General features: G+C 40.5%; 1 protein-coding gene across 2 annotated transcripts; it reads left to right on the plus strand.

The window, feature by feature from the left end:
- The first annotated feature begins 211 nt into the window (after positions 1–211).
- Positions 212–15,768, plus strand: slc43a2b (solute carrier family 43 member 2b). 2 transcript variants are annotated; one of them, XM_020708826.3, is made up of 15 exons: positions 212–492; positions 1,036–1,333; positions 3,843–4,134; positions 4,212–4,267; positions 4,348–4,424; positions 7,255–7,347; positions 8,949–9,082; positions 10,538–10,734; positions 10,812–10,955; positions 11,045–11,062; positions 12,886–13,018; positions 13,103–13,235; positions 14,274–14,347; positions 14,456–14,579; positions 14,649–15,768. In XM_020708826.3, exons 2-15 carry the CDS (start codon positions 1,174–1,176, stop codon positions 14,808–14,810), a joined length of 1,797 nt encoding a protein of 598 aa, XP_020564485.1. In that variant the 5' UTR covers positions 212–492; positions 1,036–1,173; the 3' UTR covers positions 14,811–15,768. The 2 variants fall into 2 exon arrangements, with proteins under 2 accessions (XP_020564485.1, XP_011481662.1); XM_011483360.4 differs by lacking the exon at positions 11,045–11,062.
- Positions 15,769–20,688: the final 4,920 nt, after the last annotated feature.

Consider the following 20,688-nt stretch of genomic DNA (forward strand, 5'->3'; position numbering starts at 1 on the left):
AACATGAGCGCAGTCAGTAAACAACAAGCAGTAAACAGCTGATATAACATCTGGAACTGCGTCAGCGCTCTCCTGCTCCATCAATACCTCGAATTGATTCACGGGAACTCCAATACCTGCAGAGGTGCACCCATCCTCTCCTTTTCCTGCCCATCCTTCCCTCCCTCCACACACTTTTCTATCAAACCTTCCAGTCCCGTTTGCTTCTTTTAATCTTCTCATTTCCTGTCTGTGCGAGGTTGTCAACAGCTCTTTTCTCTAAAGGCTGATCCCAGGCGAGTATAGGGTCCACAGATGTTGCCGTCTTTCTACTATCTCGGAGATAAGCCTTCAAAATTGATGGCGAAGGCCGTCAATAGGGGGCGCCATGGGAGGGTCCTGAGTGTGCCACAAGTATATAAATGTGGATTTTTTCCCCAAAAACCTGCCATCAAGAGCCAACAGCAGACTAGAGAGGTGGGAGCTGGACAGTCCTGCTTGCAGCCCTGAAAGGTGAGAGCATTTATGGACATTAAAGACTCATTTAGAACTATTTTCTATTCAAATGCATCCGTTTTCTTGGTAGATCTTTTCTTTTCTTTTAAAGGTTTTAAAACAAACAAATACGATTTGTCTTCTTTTAAGCCACTTGTTTACTGAGTCAGCAGCTAATTGCAGCTATAATTTGTTGCTTGGATGGACTCAAAAGGATGAAAGAGGGGCAATTGTTTGAGAAGGGGGGAACAAGGGAGTCCCATTTTCCAGTTCGGGCCGGTTTGTTGATGATATTTCTGTTCTTGCCATCCACAATCTGATGCAAACTCTTTGCTCTGATGGTGGAAAAATGTAATGATTTGCAGCAAAACTGTTAATAATTTACTTTTTTTTTGACGTGTTAAAGTGGTTTGAAGGAAGATTTTACATTTACCCCTTCATTTCACCCAGTTCACCTCAGTGGTTTTGATCTCACAAGAGTTTCTTGCCCCTCCTTGATTTTCCTGAAAGGGTTACAACATCACCAACTCCCCCCTCCCTGTTGCACTTCTCTCTTCACAGATAAATGATCCTTCGCCCTTCGTTCTGAGCGGCAGTCAGAGAAGGCTCTCGCCACTCTCCCAGCTTCCCCCGGCTCCTTCACCTCTGCTCTCCGCTCCTTTTTTTTGTTTGCTTGTCTTCAGTTTCCCCTCTTCAACCATGGCTCCAACCCTGGCCACCGCCTTCGCCAGACGCTGGTGGATGGCGGTCACTGCCATCATCGAGAACCTGCTCTTCTCTGCTGTGCTGCTGGGGTGGGGGTCGCTCCTCATCATGCTCAAGTCTGAGGGGTTTTACTCATACCTGTGCCACGAAGAAGGTGAGTTCACATGTCAACTTTACAACACGTGCAGCTCACAGTCTCACATTACAAGAAACGTCACGCTTCGAAGTCCAAACATAAATGCGGTCTGACCAGATCCAGTCAGGAGCTGCAGCTCAGGAATCTTTGACAGGCACAATGATAGACCGGGTATGCACATAACTCATAAAAACATACATAATTATTCTACTAGTTATGCATCCGCTGGTTAATATAAACCTTGCAATTTGCAGATCTGTGTGCCAAAAGCTCCACTAATCACTGATGACTCATAGTGAAAGTCCTGAAAAGTTGAATCACTGGACTCAACAGTCACGGGGACGCTCCTCTTCTGATCACCATCTGGAAATTCCTGATTGTGCATATTTTGTTCTGATGATATGAAGGAAAAAAAAAAAAAAAAGCTCAGCTTTTCTCTGATGTGATACGTGGGAGGGAGGAACAAAGTCATCCAGACGGAGCGTTTTTATTACCCGTGAAGTTTAAAGTGCGCAGATAAACAGGGTCAGGAAGGGACGGAACAGTGATAGTGAAGTGATGAGTGGAGGAATTTCCGTCCACCTGTGGGCACGGCTGTCAGATAAGTCTAGATTTAGGCACAGATGTTGATTTGAGTTAAATGTTGACTTAAAGCTCACTATATCAAGAAATAAACAGAAAATTCAAATTTATTTGGAATTAATTTGTTTCTTAAACCCCTCAATAAAATCCCTAAAAAGTTGCAGTATTGTGTTTTTAATGATATTAATGACATTGATACGCTGGTTAATTTATTAAGTTTTTGTTCATAAGAATGTTAGCTTAAGATGCAAAAATGTTTACCCACTGTCTCAAATTTGATCCACACACTTTTAATATGGTGTAACTGTATTATAAAGAATTAATTTAGCATTTTCTCAGTGCAGAAAGTAGCTATTTGAAAATAATGATAAAAATAGATGAGTTATTCGCACTGTAACATCTTGTAAATGTTTTGCTGCTAAAAGTGTTTGTGGAGGCAGCCATTTTGAAATAAGCAGAAAAAGCCCTTTCACTGCCCCTGGTGGACTGATGATGGACTGCAGAGCAAGAAACAGTTTTAATCATGCTAATAAGATAGGTGTCGCAAAATTGGCATGTCAAAAAATGCTACCAATGGTCATCCTTGAGGTAAAAGTCAAGACTTTTTTCTTTTTAGTAGCTGAGATACATTTTGCATTCTTTCAATACAGTTAGGAGTCATTTAAAGAATTAACTACAATAGATGAGTTATTCTTGCTATAGTTCTGAAAACTGGTAAAACTTTTCCCGCCAAAACTGTTTTTGAGATCTCACGGAAGCGGCCATTTTGAAATGAGAAGTAAAAAGGCTTTCTACTGCCTCTAGTGGAATGATTGTGCACTGCATGGCATAAAACGTGGTTTGCACAATGGGATTTTAAGAAACGTTTTGATCATGCTACATAGAAAGAAGTTCAGAAATGTGCAAAGCAAATATATTCCAAATGGTTAAATAGGGTTAATAAAAGTCAAAAATTTGTCTCACAAGATTAATTGCTTTTTTTGTCAGTAAGCTGATTTAAATTATTTCATTGTAGTGAAAGGAGGAAAATACAAAATTTGCCATCTTTAAATTCAGCAAGTAGTCATTTAAAAATTAATAACAATATAGGGGTTATTCTCACCATAAAGTAAACATGGATCGAGTTGTATTTTTAGGAAAAGTTTGGATCATGCTAATAACACAAATGGCAAAATACGGTTAATAAAAGTCAAAGATTTATCTCACAGGTTTGGTAGTTTTTTTAGTGAGCTAAAATCAGCCATTTCTTTTTATTTTTTAAAGGGAAAACACTTTTTTAGAATTTTTTTTGTACAAATTTAAAGGCTTGAAGGAGCAACTAAGCACCAAACAACAATACCTGAATGCAATAAGCATCTTTCCCTCTCTACAGGCAACTAAAATTTCAGTTTGATCTCAAATGTTGAGTTTTGAAGGGATGACTGATCATATCAGGAAGATTACAGCCCAGACCGTAATTTGGAAATCTTTGACTTCAAAATTCCCAAACCCAGGCCTTTTCTTACCTGCAAGTTCTGACTAAAACAACGATAAGGTTGAAGTTTTGACATTTTTTTGGTTCCAAACCACAGGTCACATGGTTTTTTAAGAAGTTTTTCCTACTGTGTTTGCACATTAAGTGCTGACACTTCAATATTTTTTGCTGGGCGTCTCATCACTCATGATTGCCTGCACTGGTTGCACTTTTGGTCACAGTGTGTCGATCTCGTAAGAAGATCATGTGAGGTAAAAAATGTGTGAGCAAGTAGCAGCAAGTCCCAGATTAGTTTAACTCTGTGTGTTTTTGGGGCGCTCAATAGAAGGAAGAAAAGAAAAAAAAACGTTTTTTCTGGATCAGTGTCAAAAAATGTGATTTCTGTTCAGGTTGTGTTAACTTGGAGCATCCTAACCTGCTCAACGGTCTGTCCAATCCTGCAAACACTGACTTCTGTTGCGTTTTTTTCAGGTAATAGCTCCAGCCACAATCTTTCCCAACCTCTGGCAAAGCAGACGCCTGACGAATACGAGTACTATGACAGTGAGGAAGGTGTGGTGGGTTTGGGAGACGGGGTGGAGATGAAGCCCCTGGTGCTTGCAGAAGGCAACCTGAGGATGAACGGCTGGCTGATCTGCAAAGAGCAGGACGAAATGCTGAACCTGGCTTTCACAGTGGGCTCCTTCCTGCTCTCGGCCATCACGCTGCCTCTGGGGATCGTCATGGACAAATACGGGCCTCGCAAGCTGCGTCTGCTGGGCAGGTGAGCCGAAAAAATCCTAATGCACTCTTTTGTGGTTCTTCTTCTTCTGGTTGACACGACTCTCATCTATTTTCCAGCACATGCTTCGGCTTTTCCTGCCTGCTCATGGCCTACGGAGCCTACAGGCCTGCTGGTAGGTCTGCCAAACAACCCCCCCATACCCACCCCCACCTCCCCATAAAACAAAAGATGAGACATCTGTGTTGTTTTTAGATCTCTCGGTTCTTATCTTCATCGCGCTGACTTTCAACGGCTTTGGGGGCATGTGCATGACCTTCACCTCCCTCACAGTAAGTCTGTGCAACTTTGGGTGTTTGGAGTCCTCCTGCTGCAGATGTTTGTCCAGATGTATATCCTTTATGTTTGTAGCACTTTTCCTCCCTCTAACTGTTCTGTTCTGATAGTTTCTGGCTTCCTGCCTGCTCATCCTCTCCGTCGCCTCTTGCCTGGCATTCCACCCCCCACTCCCCTCCGTCTTTCCCCTTTTGTTCTGGCCTCTAACACTGAACTCTATTAGTTCTTTTGAAAACGGTATATGAAACGTTCGCAAAGAATTCTGGTGTTAATATACGAGTCAAATTTGACCACCTGCCAGCTAGTTTCCCCAATAGTTGAGCTGCAAATGTATCTGAGTTTTCTGAGAAAATAATGGCTGGCTGTTAATCTTTACAAAATTAACAAAAAAATAAATAAATACAATTTTTTATAACTTAATCAAAAATAAACAAAAAATGCATTTTTGAATGTTAGCTTTAAGTTTAATTTGGCATTTTTACATAAAATTTAAACAATTGGCATCCAACATTTTTGATTTGATTTGATTTGATTTGAAAAGGTTTATTTCAAGCAATCACATAAGAATAATGCACAAACAATACAATCAGCAGTTATACATTCATACCAACACGTATCAGACATTAAATCAAAGATTGCTTGAAAGGGAGTGGAAGGAAGCAAACTTATATAATCCCACCCCAGTTCTTCCGTAACCATTTTATTACATGATCTATCATTATTCGGTTCATAACTTCTATCATAAAGAATTAAGAATCCTGAAGTATTCACATGACAAATGGGAATGACTTATTATATGAAAATAGACATAACTATTTTAGAAATCAACATAGCAAATGCAGCTATCTCAAATTAATGCAGGTTATATTCATTAGAAAAAATCATCACTATGATTAAAAATAACACTATATCAGAAAAAATAGACATAACACTGTTTCAAAAATCTTCATATCACTTGCAGATGAAGGATCGATCACGAAATGAACCTTTTTATGGATCCAGTCTAAGAAAATTTGATCCAAATCCTTTGGAATTGATTTATTTTAAACAATCAAACAAAAAGTACTGAAGAAGACAGCCAAAAGAGATGTATGTTTATACAAAACTCTGGATGATTAATTGTGACTTCATTGAAGAAATTAATAAATTAACAGTAAAAGATATAGCTCAATATATACGGTAGACATCTGCATGGACATGTAAATGGTGCTATAATTAGTCAAATAGACAGATTTGTTGGTATACATACAATACTTGACATATTAAGTCAATTAAATGTAAATTTTGTCAAAAATAGTTAAATTAATTGCTTATAAATGAGTGGGAGGAAGCAAATTGACATATTCCCACACCCCATTAGCCTTTACTTAACTATTTTATTACTATTTTTTTAGCTATAATATTCCAGGTAGAAATGAGCGTAGAATTGTTCTTTTCAGATTATAATAAAATGAACACACTTTAAAGAAAAAGTATCGACATGTCGGAAAAACTCAACATCTTTTTTCTCATTTCGGCCCAAGTCTTTTGGTTTTATCCTGAAGAAATTAATTTAGTTGCCCTGTAACAATAATATATATACATATATACATATACATATATACATTTTTAAAGCAAAAACATGCTTTAATTATGCTTCATAGGGTGAGGAGAACAAGGAGAACGCGGAAACTCCACACAGAAAGATCCCAGGCGGGATTTAAACCAGGTCCTTCTTGTCGTTGTAAACATGTTAAAAAAGCAAAGGATCTTATTTTACTTTCAGGGGTTGCAAGGTCGGCATCTTGACATTCATTTGGGTTTTTTTCCTTCCTGCCCCCCCAACCATTAGTTAGCCCCATACTGTCTCCCTGAGGAGTCCAGGGCTCTGCCATGGTGATGCTGCCAGAGTACCGGCACAGTAAATCAGGCAGGGCCCCCACGAATGTATTAAAAAACAAAAACTCCACAGATTTCCTTTTGGAGTTAAATTTGCTGCCTTTCATTGGTTTCAGAAGCTTTCAGCCATCGGGGTTATCATCATGTGGTCAACCATGCTCACCCAAGTCTCAGTCCACTGCCCCCTCAGCTCTCTAACAACCTAGAAAACGAGGCAGGAGAGGTTTAGTGTTTGGGTAATCATTAGTCACAACCCTCGACGATGACTCCGCGGGCCTTCAGGCGCTCGCATTCAGCCCCAAGGCAGTTGGGTAACGCTCAGCTGCCCTCCGCGACCGCAGCTGGCCCCTCGCCAGTGTCAATCATCAGGTCACCTCTACACTTCATGTCCGTCCAGCAGCTTCTAAAGCACCCTCTTGTGTGAACAGACTGACCGGCCCCTCCTGGGAAATACTGTAAACTGGGCGCTCCGTCTCACCAGCTTACATAATGAAATGTGCTTGTTGTTGTTCATTCTCTAGAAAAGGGAAACAGAGTGGGGATGCCTTTCTCTTGTTGATGTTTTTCCACCTTTTCCCTCACTACTTTCTTTTCAACAAAGCAGAACAAAAAGTATCCACATGAAATGTTACGTGGGCAGTCCCCAAGCTGTGCAGATTTCGTCTTTGATGCGCGTGACGCTCAGCTGCGTGTGTCCGATCACGCCGCTTTCATGTTGCCGGTATAAAGTCTGTTCGTTTATGCACAGCCATGCCTCTGTGACCTCTGACCCCGCTGTCAGTGGGCATCATTTTCAAAATGTGCCCACTCTGTCCTGCATTTCCAACTAATACGATGTCAATTTTAAAAGTCCTCTTGCACAATGAGAAATAGTTCTGTTGTGTAGCTATGATGTGAAATTTGGACATTTTTGGGCCTCTTTTGATTTGATTTTCTCATTTACTTTAGCTCCCTAACATGTTTGGAGACCTTCGATCAACCTTTATTGCGCTGATGATCGGGTCTTACGCCTCCTCGGCTGTAACCTTCCCCGGAGTCAAGGTAAACATGGACAACAAAGTCATAAATCACCTTCACATTTACTAAAAGTCCCAGAAAAACAACAGAACGGTGTTTTCAGTCTACGTCATTATCACATTCACATGTTAATGCTGGATGTATCAAGAATTTGTCAAATCTATACACTTTGTGCACATTTGAGAATACATATAAAATAATTTTTTCCCCCAGATATAATTTGATGTTTTTAGTTGAGCTGTTCTATTACAACAAAAAGTAAAGTTAGTGTTTGTTGTGTTCATAGGCAGCCAAATATTAACCCTGTAAAATCTACAGGATTAAAGAATTTATAGAAAATTCAATAGAAATTTACAAAAAATAAAATCTACAAAAAATGTGTCTGTGATGTCGACAGTAACAGTTATGATACGTTGCATGATATGTTTTTTTTCTTACAACAATGTTAGCTTAAGATGCAAAAATATTGACACAAATTTTTAGGAAAAAGCACCTTGTTTACACATTGTCTCGGAAAATTTGATCCACACATTTTTAACAGAGTGTAACTGAATTATAAAAAATGAATAATCAACTAATTTAGGATTCTTTCAATACGGAAATTAGTCATTTTAAAATAATGAATAACAATACCTGAGTTATTCTCACCATAATGTTTAGAAATAAATTTCCACCCAAAGTGTTTAAATTTCATGGAAGCCGCTATTTGGAAATGAGCAGGAAAAGTCCTTCTACTGCCCCTAGTGGACTGATTATGCACTACAGGGCAGAAAACATAGACCAAGTTATATACAATGGGTTCTAAGGCAAGTTTGGATCATGTTAATGAGATGGGGGTTTCAGAAATACCCAGGTACCAAATCTGATATGAATGGTTATGTAACATCATGTTTTGTTTTGATTTTTTTGCTAATAATTCTTAACGCCAGCTAAAAATTCTAAAAAGATTATACGAGAAGATAGGTTTTTAATGATCTGGTTGCATTATAAGTAAAACTTTTACTTGAAAAGCAACAATTCAGTGCAATTTAGTTTATTTCCGAAAAAGGAAGTTTACTGTTAAGCTCATTTAAAGACACTTTGGTCACAGCTATAAAAGAAAAAACACACATATTTTTTAAGTTGTATGTTCTTTTGATTCGGTTGAGCCAAGTTTCTGTTTGGGCCAAATTATTATAATTTATGTAATGCCCTTTATATGTTAGATGTGAAAAATGTCTCCTTTGAGAAGCAGTTCTTACCAAATACTTATGTATAAATGCTGAAACTAACTATAGAGTAGATTTTTAGTTTTTGTATTGTGGCTTTTTTGCTAATCTAATTACTGCAAAAATGAATCTTAAACCCTTTTTTAAAGAAAAATAGTTTTTTATCTTGCAAGAAAAATCGTTATTGAGAAACTTTTTCAATAGTAATCTTGGTTTGAGAAAACATGTCTAAGTGACTAGAACCTTTTTCCCAAAAATAAGAATTCTTGGTAAGAGCTTTTTTCTTACCCCATGGCAGATACTTTTTTGCTAATATAAAGAAAATCTGCTAATGGAGTGAGATTTTTTGACTTATTTCTAAGGGGCCTGTTTTTGGAGTATGAAGTGGGAAAACATTCTGATTTGTTTCAATACCAGGTGATCTATGACTTTGGAGTCCCGTTCATTACCATCCTGGTGGTGTGGGCCGCCTGTGCAGGACTGGTCTTCTTCAACTGCTTCTTCAACTGGCCCCTGGAACCATTCCCAGGACCAGAGGACATGGATTACACGTTAGTGTCACAGAAAGACACAAGTACATTTGGCAGGTTTAAAAAAAAATAAAAAGTAGGCTACCACATGTTCCACACTAAAAAGGCCCTTGATTAAAAAAAAGAAAAGAATTATTATCCGGAACGGTTGATGCGTGAATTAATTCTGGTCATATTTATTGATGTCGAAGTGAATTTTGAGAAGTACACGGTGCTCTGTCAAAACGTCTGTTTGTTTTTTACGAGTTCGAAACAAGGTTAGGGTTATTGTAAATATGCTAGCGCTGCTAACGTGTAGCGCTACTTACGTGAAGCGCTGCTAACGTGAAGCGCTGCTAACGTGAAGCGCTGCTAACGTGTAGCGCTGCTTACGTGAAGCACTGCTAACGTGAAGCGCTGCTAACGTGTAGCGCTGCTAACGTGAAGCGCTGCTAACGTGTAGCGCTGCTTACGTGTAGCGCTGCTTACGTGAAGCGCTGCTAACGTACAACGCTGCTTACGTGAAACGCTGCTAACATGAAGTCCTGCTTACGTGAAGTGCTACTAACGTGTAGCGCTGGTTACGGGAAGCGCTGCTTACGTGAAGCGCTATCGGACTGTAGTTTTTTTGGTGTTACAAACAAGGTTAGGAGTTAGCAGAGTCACAGTAACATTTGTTTTGGCGGTACAAGACTGTTTTTTTTTTTTTGTTTTGCAAACAAGGTTGGGAGTTACAGGTGTTGTGAATACGCTAACAAGGTTGATGTGGCTAACATGTAGCGATATCAGATAGTGTTGTTTTTTATGTGTTGTTAACAAGGTTGGAAGTTAGCATAGTCACACTAGGGCTGTGTCCAAATTCCCACCCCCAACCCCTAACTACTATATAGTGCAGGACCATGTAGTGTCCTGGGTTTTAAAAGAAATTTGAACACCATGCTGACGTCTTGAATTCACAGGGTCAAAATCTAATTGATATGAGCGTTTTTCGACGATCATTTCTGAATCCACTGTGTTCTGAAAATGAAAGCGATGATATTATATTAAAAAATACATTGAAATACAATTTTCTTTGCAAAAATTGTTCAAACGCAATGCATTGTGGTCTATATTAGCCAATCGAGTGAGCATCGATGACACTGGTTTTTCGCAGAGACTTCTGGGAAGTTTTGTAGGGCCCTCAATTTGGGAATTGTAGATTCAGACAGCACTACAAAATGGTTATCACACTATGTAGTGATTAGTGAAGGGTTTTGGACACAACCTAGCACTCCTTTTTTGTGGTATCATTCTGTTTTTTTTTTACATTACGTAAAAGAGGTTGAGAGTTATTATGCGTTCGCTAACGTGGCTAACATGTATCATGTTACAAACAAGTTCTAGAATTACTGTGAATGCAGTCAATAAAGTCTTGCTTAATGTGCCTTTTACATGACATAGACCATTCATCAACGGTGCACCCAATAATGTGGAAAATACGATTTTTTTTTTCTTTAGTGTAAAGATCAAGTTCAGCTGGCTCGGCTTTGACCACAAAATCACAGGGAAGAAGTTCTACCAGCAGGTCACCACGGTGGGTCGTCGCCTGAGTGTCAGCAGCAACGTGAAGCAGAAGGAGCTGGTGGGCAAAGATGGTCGCACTCTCTGCCTCTCCACCATGGACCTGGAAATGGATTGCAAGCCACAGGAAGAAAGTAAGAGCGACTCGAAGGGTTGCTTAGTTTTCCCTGCACGAGCTCTAAGTTGTGTCCTTTTTCTTTCTCCTCTGCAGCTCAGTCATTCGCGAGGAGCATCATGAGCCCAATTTTCCTGCTCAGCGCGCTGACCATGTGCATCACTCAGCTCCGCCTCCTGTTCTACATGGGGGCCATGAACAACGTTCTGGAGTCCCTCACTGATGGAGACCTCAACACTGGTCAGTTTGTCTCAGTCTTTGGAAACACTTCCTCCAATTAAATATGGCTTAAAGTGACCACACTTACCAGATTCAACTGACTTTTTCAGTGGAAAGGATGGAAGTGGGTAAGATGACAAAGATTCTACAAGTAGTGCACAAAAGCTGCCATTGTCTTTGCAGTTCCTCATAGTCCCAAGTCCACCTAAAATCCTTCTTTCCCCCCTGCTTTGCTCTATCTCCATCTGACTTGACCATTGTCCACAGCAATAACCTGAGTCGGCAACTGGCATGTAGCTGCAGTGTGAACAGTGGCCACCATTAGTTGTATTCATTAACTAACCTTATCCCGGAGCATCAGCAGAGAGCACACATCATCTGAGTGGCTCCACATGATGCACTTTTCATGTGTCACTGCTCTCCGAACCGTGAATTCCCCTTGTAATGGCAGCTTATTGACTTTCAAACAACCATGTTGTTGCACTCGATACCACTCTAATGCCTTCAGGTAATTATTAACTTAGAGTAAATTAACACTTTCTTTCCCCTTTTTCTTTTTATCTGTCTAACACCTACTTACCATTTTTCCACTCTAAAGGGAGAACTGAACTAGAAGAATCAATAAATGGTCTATTTTCAGACTACTGGCTGTAAGGCACATTAGGCAGGACAAAAGAGTCAGACATAAGTCCGTCAGTCAGTGAGACTTTTGAGCTTGTTTGTAACACGATTTATTAGGTTACTTTGTATCAGACACGGTTATGTTTCACATACCTGACACGACTTCTGCCATTATCAGAGTCGTCATCAGGTGCTGGTGATGTGACGTATTTAAAACCAGATGGTTGTGACTGAGGCGGAGTCACCTTTCAAACTTTGACAAGTGACTCCGCCCCCTATTGTCCGTTTCATGCTGGAGGATGTTACTCCAGGCATGGGAGAGCATGAAGGCCCCCTCATCCTGGGTCATGGAAGTGTGGGCTCGCTTTCGGATCTCCACCGCGTCCTGATGTCATCTTGCGAAAAGGAAACAAAGAAAATACTAACAAGAACAAGTCGACCACAAGCAGTTCAAGAAAACATGAAATCAGCCATAACGGACCACTGCAAACAAGGAGACCACATCATGGACTGGGAAAAGGCCAGAGTCCTCCGTACTGAAGACAACAGACACCACAGATGGATCATGGAGGCAGTGGAGATCCAAAAGCGAGCCCACACTTCCATGAACCGCGATGAGGGAGCCCTCATGCTCTCTCATACCTGGAGTAACAAAGTTTGACAAGTGACAAGTTTTTAAAGACGTCACATCACCACCACCTGATGACGCCTCTGATAAAGGCGGAAGTGCTTCCGCTGAAACATGTCAGGCATGTGAAACACTACCGTGTCTGATACAAAGTAACCTAAGAAATCATCCAATACATACAGACACTAAGAACTTTTTTGAATTGTTTGTAACACTTGTTAACCACATTGGCATATTCACAATACCTGCAACGCCTTGTTTGCAACATGCAAGAAACAGAATGTAACCGCTAAGCTAACGTTACTGTGAAAACACCAACTCCCAAACTTGTTAGTAACAAATAAAAAAACACAGTCTGACACCGCTACATGTTAGCCGTGTTTGCTAATTTACAATACCACCCAACTTTGTTTGCAACATGTAAAAAAACAGATCGATACCACTAAGACAAATCTTAGTGGTCACACTAACTCCCGACCTTGTCAGTAAAACATAAAAAACATCTTAGTTCGATACGCTACACGTTAGCCGTGTTACCAACTTTACAGAAACACACAATTTTGGTTGCAACTTGCAAAAAAAAAAAATAGACTGCCGTTTTGATGGAGTGCCATTTGTCGCTCAAAATCGCACGGGACATAAGGTACTTTTTCATTAAAAACTTGAAACCACAGTTCCGGTGACTCTTGGATCTCATTTCAGTGAGTCTCTACTCCTCCATCTTCGGCGTGCTTCAGCTGCTTTGCCTGATGACCACCCCAGTGATCGGCCAGATCATGGACTGGAAGCTGAAGAGCTGCGATGATGGAGAGGAGGACAAGGAGCCACTGAGCAAGTAAGTGGGAGACGTTCACGGAGCGCAGAGAAATGCGGCTTTGGCGTCAGTGTCCAGCAATCTGTCATGTCCTCTCCTCTCAAGGGACGAAGCAAAACCCAAACGGCGAGACAGAAAGACACAGAAGGTGACCAACGCCCTCCGAGCTTTCGTCCTCACGAACATCCTGTTGGTGGGATTTGGGATCACCTGTCTGGTGCCGAATCTTCCTCTACAGGTGAGCAACCAACCTCAACTTCCTCTTTTAAAGATCCACTCAGTGTTTTTAAACAGTTTCTGATAGCAATTTTCTGATAATGGAGGACATTCACAAGGAACATTAAGCATAAATTTGTATTTCTGCGTATTTCTTCTTTTAAATCGTCCTGATTCAGGAGCAGATTAAAAAATGCAGTGGCAGAGGCGAATTTCTACTGCTGCCGCTCTACAGAAACTATGTCTTAAAACAACTGAGATTTTTTGATTTAGTCTAAAAATAAAGAAAAATCATAATTAATAGACCACAGGTAGGGCTGGAAAAGATCAAAAATGATTGGAGGGGGGATTTTTTTGCATTTTGTTAATAGTTTGCTTAATAATTAGCTTAAGGCTATGTCACACACTACGTACACTTTGCACTTTTTTTACAAATGAAATTTCGGTCTTTCATGATACATGCGCAATATTCATTACTTATAAGTGTTTCTTGCGTTCCTCGCCGACGTCTTGGGTTATGACTGGCGGATCTTTACGTGAATTCCGTTTTTGATCAATTTTAAAAATTTTGGTTGGCTAAGAATTAGGCAGTTTATGCGTATTTTACGTCGTTTATAGGCAATTATTACGCAAATCTTGTGCAATTTTATATACATTTCAATGACTGCTCCACAAACATCTAACGGACTTTTCACGCATGTACCGTACCACCGACGTATAACTTTTATCTCGTGTATACGGCGCACATATCACGTTCAAATTAAGATATTGACGTACAAATCACTAATGAATTGCATTTAAACAGCGCAACAATCACACGATCTGCGATGATTTCTGTGTTCTTAGTGGGGTTTATTCGTACTTCTTCCGCGGTTTTAACGTGGTTCATTCTTAATACATGTGAAAATTTCATGTATAGACCACAACTTTTCTTAATTTTCCCACGTATGTTCAGGTATGACCAATTTTCATCTCTGCAATATGCACAAAATCTATGTGCTTTTAGTACATAGACTCCAAACTTTCAGCTTTAACTTAGACATTTTGTCTGTTTCCACAGATCGTGTCCTTCATCCTGCACACCGTGGTGAGAGGATTCATTCACTCGGCTGTCGGCGGCCTCTACGCTGCTGTGTAAGTGCACCTTACACAGTCTCCCTTCATTGATCTGATCGGACATTTCATTTCGGAGTTTTGATGCTTCAAACTGAGAATCTGAACTCAGCTGCTTCCTCTTTTCAGGTATCCCTCCTCGCAGTTTGGCAGTCTGACAGGAATGCAGTCTCTGGTCAGCGCTGTGTTTGCTTTGCTGCAGCAGCCCCTCTTCTTAGCCATGATGGGACCTCTGCAGGGAGACCCCTTCTGGGTACGTCTCTAAGCTCACTCAACAGCAGAAATACAAAAATAAAAAGCTAACCCTGATGTTCTCCTCCAGGTCAACATCGGACTCCTCGTCCTCAGCATGCTCGGCTTCCTGCTGCCGCTCTACCTGATCTGCTACAGACGGACTCTCGCCAAAGAGCAGCGGCAGAAAGCAGACGAGGCGAAAATTTTCATCAAAATCAACGGCTCAGACATTCCGGAGGCGTTCGTCTAAAGACGAGCAGACAGAAACAGGACGATGCTGCAGAAAAAAGTTAAAACAAACACGGACAGGCTGGAGATGAAATTGGAATTGTTTCAACGTGTAATTGGGAATTCGTCACGCTAACAGGCTCCTGTGTCAGTCACATTTAAACAAAGAGAGGAGTCGCCGAGCTCTTTCCTGGAAAACGAAAGGAAATACGAAGGGAAATGAAAGAAAAAGAGACTGTAAAGCAAGAGAAGGGGTACACCCCCCTGTTCACCGCCTTTGACCTTTCTTTAAGCCAGAAAATAAGTCGAATTCTCCACAAGCCGCCTGCTAACCGCTACAGCGTCCCGCCAATTTTCTGGATTTTTTCAGTGAACAGCGTCACCTAAATGAAGAGGAGCTCCCTGCAGATGATTAAGGGACTTTTTCACTTTTTTATTTAATCGCCGGGCTAACATCTAACACTGTAGACTCTATTAGTGAGCGGATGTTGGTATTTTCCGTTGGAACGTGAAGTTTTCTGCCAAATTGAAGTGTTTATGTTGCTTTCTTGCTTTAGCTGTGGCTATTGGAGCACCTCCCAGTAGAGAGTTCGAGGTCATTTCATGTTTCTCGGTGAAATTAGCTTTCCCTTCATGTAAAACAGACGCTTTTTGATAACTTTTGATTAAATGCATCCAGCAGCTTGCTGTCATTTAGAGGCTGTGGCTGCTTTCTGTCTACTGTTGAGAGAAATGCAGCACTTTCACCCCCTTAGCAAGCTCGTTTCAGCACTTCCCTGCACAAAGATCTGCCTTTACCTTTATTTGTGTATTTATTTTCTTTCTTCCTTCTTGGGTTTATTTAAATGTGCTCCGCAGACATTTCTTTTTGTTGGAACTGGGCTCCCTGCTCCCCTGGATACAGCTCAATTATTTTGTTTATGCCGCTCTCTGTGTTGCGGATGGATTTGTGGGACTTAATAAAAGATGTTTTGCCTTTTTCTGCGCTTGGTGTCTGATTAAAGCGCGACTGATTGGTTTGTTATGGTTCCAGACGATTTAGGAGAACAAATCTGCAGCTTTCTGTTCTTTTTAGCTTCAACCAGCAGAGGTCAGAATAAGAAATGTGTTCGAGAAAACTTCTGGGCATCAAACTTGTTCACATAAAGCAATTCAAAACTTCCCTATCACTGTTTGAAATGAGGAAAAAGTAAAAAAAAAAGTACAAAACAAGTTGCATTTAGATAGACTAAATAGTGCTATCTACTGGTTTACCAGTCTAATAAATGAGTCCATGGTGCAAAGATGGTAACTTATTCTACTAGAGCGTATCCTGTAACACCTTCAAAACAGCTTGGGTTCACTTCTTCACCAATAACTTTACTACAACAACTCGTAAAATAATAATAAACTCTTTTAAAAGGGATGAATTTTCTTTCCTGTTCCATTTCTTTCTTTTTCTGACTTTCACTTCTTTTGGGACACACAAGCCCATCCGGTGAAAACAACGAAACCTTTGGCCGAATCAGACTTCTTCCCACTACCCGTTTAGCGGAGAGTTATGGAAAAATAGTGTCTTCGAATTCCGACGTCACTCCCACTTGATGATGTCATCAGTAGTCGCCGGTGGAGCTACGTTAGAGCGGAGTTGCTCAGAAATACATAGCAACATTCATGACTTTAGAGTCATGCTAAGACAAAAAATATCGCCTCCTAACTTCTCGAGCATCACTGGAAAGCTACATTGGTAAAAAAGTTGGAAATAAAAGTTGTAGATTTTGAATGGTGTTAGCGTGGTGAGCTCGCAAAAGTGGCGTTTCCCTGTTGCTCGCACACTTTTACCAGGAGACTGTGAAGATTTAATAGATGAATCCCTGATTCAAGCTAAATGAAACAATATAAAATAAGACATGACTATATTAGGATTAAGGACTTGGTAAGCAAAAAAACCACGGTTGCTAAGGAAATCGAAAGATTTACTTTAGCCGATTTCTCTAAAAATTACATAGACATGTTCATCACCTCCAGGCAACCAAAATATCAAATGGTTGCTTTGGAGATAAAACCAACAGTAAGCCACAATTTTGAATAAAGTGTTTTTTTCATTCATTCATCGTGCGAAGCTCTGACCAGGCTGGCAGTGGAGGGCCTGAAGCAGCCGCTCAGCCAGTGACAGCATATGAATAAAGGGCAGGAGCGGGTAACGTCTGTGGCTTTCTTGAACTTTATGAAGTCTTAGCTTTAAAACAGATCTTTTTCCGCAACCCCCTGTTCCTGTTTGTGATGGCTGCCTACACTGCCGCCCCATCAGGGCAGTAGCCTCCTGCACCACACCCTACATCTATCCGTCCACTTCAATTTTTTGCATATACCTTTAGATTTCTTTTTCAAACATGACACAAATGTTTGAACATAAAATGTATTACCACGTTTACTTTATTATAATTTGTTTCATTAATTTGATGTTGTGCTTTGAGTTACCAGTGGTGAGGGAACCATTGCTGCTGCTGCTGCCATCTGCTGCTGGAACCATCAAGTCAGGCCTGACACAACAATGCATGCCAGTCAGCAGAGGCCTTATATTCAGCAGGCAGCTAATTGGACTAAACCAGTATTTTGTCTTAGTCTTTTCAAGTTTCCCCTTGTGTGTGTAGTTGGTCTGATCAGCCACTATATATGTTCCCTTGTGTTTTCAATCAGGAAGGTCAATTTAAGTAAGTTTGTTCGTCTGTTCAGTTGTCCTCTGATAAATTTAAAGCTTGAGTTAATTTTGTTACTTTGACCTCTTTTAAGAGCCCATTTTTGCCCATTTACATGTTTTGAAAATACATTTGAAAATTGTTGATAAAGTTGATTGCCGTCCTTATCTTACGCTGCTCGGTCCACCACACTGTTTATGATTTTGGTCCAAAAAGTCAGCTTTAATTTGGTGTTTGGCAGGATCCCCGAGCAGATGTTCCTGCCATGTTGTCATCACACCCGGGTTTATCACTCCAGCTCTGTCAGGGTTCTGCTATGACACCTGATACCACACTCTAGCTGATGCTTTTCACTTGACACCTCAGCAACCCGCATCACCTGACCTACAAGGAAACATCCGTCACTCTGCAATGCTGGAGTGTTTCTGCCATCTCGATTGAAAACGCACTATTTTAATTATTTGTTCACTGTGGTAAACAGTGAACAAAAACCAAAAAAAAAACAAAAGGAGCACAAGCATTTCCCAGAAGACTTCATTTCAGGGGAAATTATATTTGGACAAAGCAGCAGAGAGATAAGAATGAAACTCAAGGACAGATCTGCAGGCTGGGAAAGCTGCTCGTTGAATTGAACTTATGCTCCTGCAAAGCTATTTTCATAGATTACAGCATAACCAAGAAACTATTAATCAAAGGCTTAGTGAAGTATTAAATAATGAAATATGTATTATAGTGAAAAAAATGCAGCTTTGATAGCAGGAACTTAAACTTGAAGAATTAAACTCAAAGTATGACAAAACAAAGAAAGGAATAAAACAACAGATGACCTGCTGGGATTACCTGAAAACAAGACATTTAGGCTCAATTTATTTTCAATCAACTTTGGCTATCACTTGCAAAAAAAAAAAAAAAAGAAACTTTATACTTAAATTGTTTTTACAGCTTTGAATTGATTTATTGATTAAATTTGTTTGTGTTAAAGGTGCAATCAGTTCCATTGGGAGAATTTATATTTTCCTCTGACACATTTGCATTGTTGTTTGAAATTATTTTAACAAGATTCCTGAGATGTAGCCTTTATAGTGAAGCTTAATCTTAAAGACGAAAGGGCTTTTTTTGTTTAAAAGGTTAAATATTCAAGATTGGAAGACTAAAAAACTGTAAATAAGGGCAGAGGAAACTTTTCAGTTTAGAAAATGTTCTCAAGCTGAGGTTTACTTGAACTAGAGGAAGGAAGTAGATGATGAAAAACATGAGCCTTTAGGACAGATTCTTGCTGCAGCTCGGAGAAGATATAATATAAAGGTACTGAGAGACACTTTTAAAGCAGATGAGGCTAAATTGTAAAGAATAAACTTAAATATTTTTATATTTTGTGTCAAAAGAATGAACACATGTGATGCCGAAAACTTTTTAACAGACATTTTTTATCATGTGTTTATCTCCATTGGTGAAGGGGAGGGGTGGGAGGGGTTGGGGGGTCTTGTGTGGGTTTGGGGAAGGGGGGGGGGGGGCTCTATCATTGGAGCATTGTGCTTATTTTTATATTATTTTCAGTACAGCCGTTTGTTTTGTGTGACCTATGAAAAGTGCTTTATTATCGAAGATGGATTTGATTGGATTTCTGTCATTTTGACATTCCCTTTTTCATTTTAAAAAAATCCAATTGGTTTTAAAAAAAAAAAAAACACGTCCAAATGAAAAGCCAAAATTGTGGCATTAAAAACCAAACTGACAAGATTAGTCTGCAAGAGATCAAAGGGCTTCCAGAAAAAACCCGGAGGAGAGGATGTTAACACACACAAATGTGCTATAAATAAAGCAACCGTTATTACATAACTCCCATGCACATCCTGAAAGACCGACAGATTACTGTAATGCGCCATGGCTCATGAAGACAATCATGCAGGCGCCAAAGCTGCTCAGGAGACTTCCGGTTGTTGTTGTTGTTGTTTTTTAAATCAGCCTTGGATTTCGGAGTTAATCACAATCTGTGGAGGTTTTGTTGAAGAAAAAGCCGAAATCCTGCCGTCATCAACGCGATGGTGGATGACCGTCAGTGCGTCAGCTGCGCTCTGACGTCTCTCTTCTATGGCAAGCGATAGATATAATAAATCACCGAAACGGCGTCCAGCATTTTACCCACAGACAGTAGCTATCGCTGGACAAAGCGGGTGTGACGTCATCCGTCGAAAATGGCTTACCTGCGCTCCAGTGAAATGAAGGCAATTCAGTTGCAATTTCCCCTCGATACAGGTGCTGCTGTAGGAACCATAACCATTCAGCCTGCACCAACCGTTCCTGGTCTTCGACTAGTGCTGACGTCACATTATGTGATTGGCTGTCCGTTGGTCCGATGATGTTTCAGATAGTGATTGGTCATGATACTACCATAGAAAAAGATATTATGCGGTCCGTTGTAAACAAACAGAGCTCCGACACAGAGTGAGATTATCTTCTAAACGTGCTTTTAATATGATTATTATTAAGTGCATTGCAGCCGAACGGACTGCGGACTATAACAAAGCACCTTCCCTGCCTGCGAACACGAAGCTACTAGACTCCAGCTGCTCTGCTCAGAGAGACGGTTCTCTAGTGTGGAGCAGCAGGTTGATTCTAACAGCCACAGTGTCATGGTTTGAGTTTCTTTTGTATTGGTTTTTGGTTTTGGTTTTTTGCTTTCTGTCTTGTTCTGTCATGGTTAAGTTCTGTTTCCTGTTTTATTTTGAAAGGTTTCCTGTCTTGTCTTGTGTTGTGAGTTTTACTTCCTTTGGTCCCCATCTGCCCTGATTGTGTTCACCTGTGTCTTGTCTGCCCTGTCTGTATATAAGTTCTGTCTCTGCCTTCCTCCTGTGCTGGTCCATTAACTTCTGGTTGTGTGTTTCACGTCATTCCTGTCTAGCGTCCTCATTTCATGTCCCTCGCCACGCCACAGTGAGTTTTTGTTTTGTTTTTTTGTCATCCTGCTCTGCAGCGCCTTTTGTTTGTTGGACATTAAACCCTCTAGTCCTTGAACCCGTTTGCCTCCCGTCTCTGCGCCTGGGTCCTACCGGCTCTCGAGCCTTCCCCGCACATGACAGAATGGACCAGCCATATTTTTTGGACCCAGCAGAGCGGGACATGCAGCTCCTAGAGGCTTACTGCCAGGAAGCGGAAAGGACTAGAACCTTTTGGATCTTTGATCAGGCCCAGTTTTCCTCATCTCCCTGGAGTGGGGGCCGC

The sequence above is a fragment of the Oryzias latipes genome, chromosome 14 (assembly GCF_053564925.1).
Source record: "Oryzias latipes strain Hd-rR chromosome 14, Olatipes_Hd-rR_3.1".
NCBI classification, from domain to species: Eukaryota; Metazoa; Chordata; class Actinopteri; order Beloniformes; family Adrianichthyidae; genus Oryzias; species Oryzias latipes.

What these genes read in the sequence shown, in the direction of transcription:
- slc43a2b (XM_020708826.3), top strand. Translation starts at nt 1,174, where the DNA reads ATGGCTCCAACCCTGGCCACCGCCTTCGCCAGACGCTGGTGGATGGCG. An exon ending in AAGCTGCGTCTGCTGGGCAG is followed by an intron (nt 4,135 to 4,211) that starts GTGAGCCGAAAA and finishes TCTATTTTCCAG; the next exon opens with CACATGCTTCGGCTTTTCCT. An exon ending in TTGCAAGCCACAGGAAGAAA is followed by an intron (nt 10,735 to 10,811) that starts GTAAGAGCGACT and finishes TCTCCTCTGCAG; the next exon opens with CTCAGTCATTCGCGAGGAGC.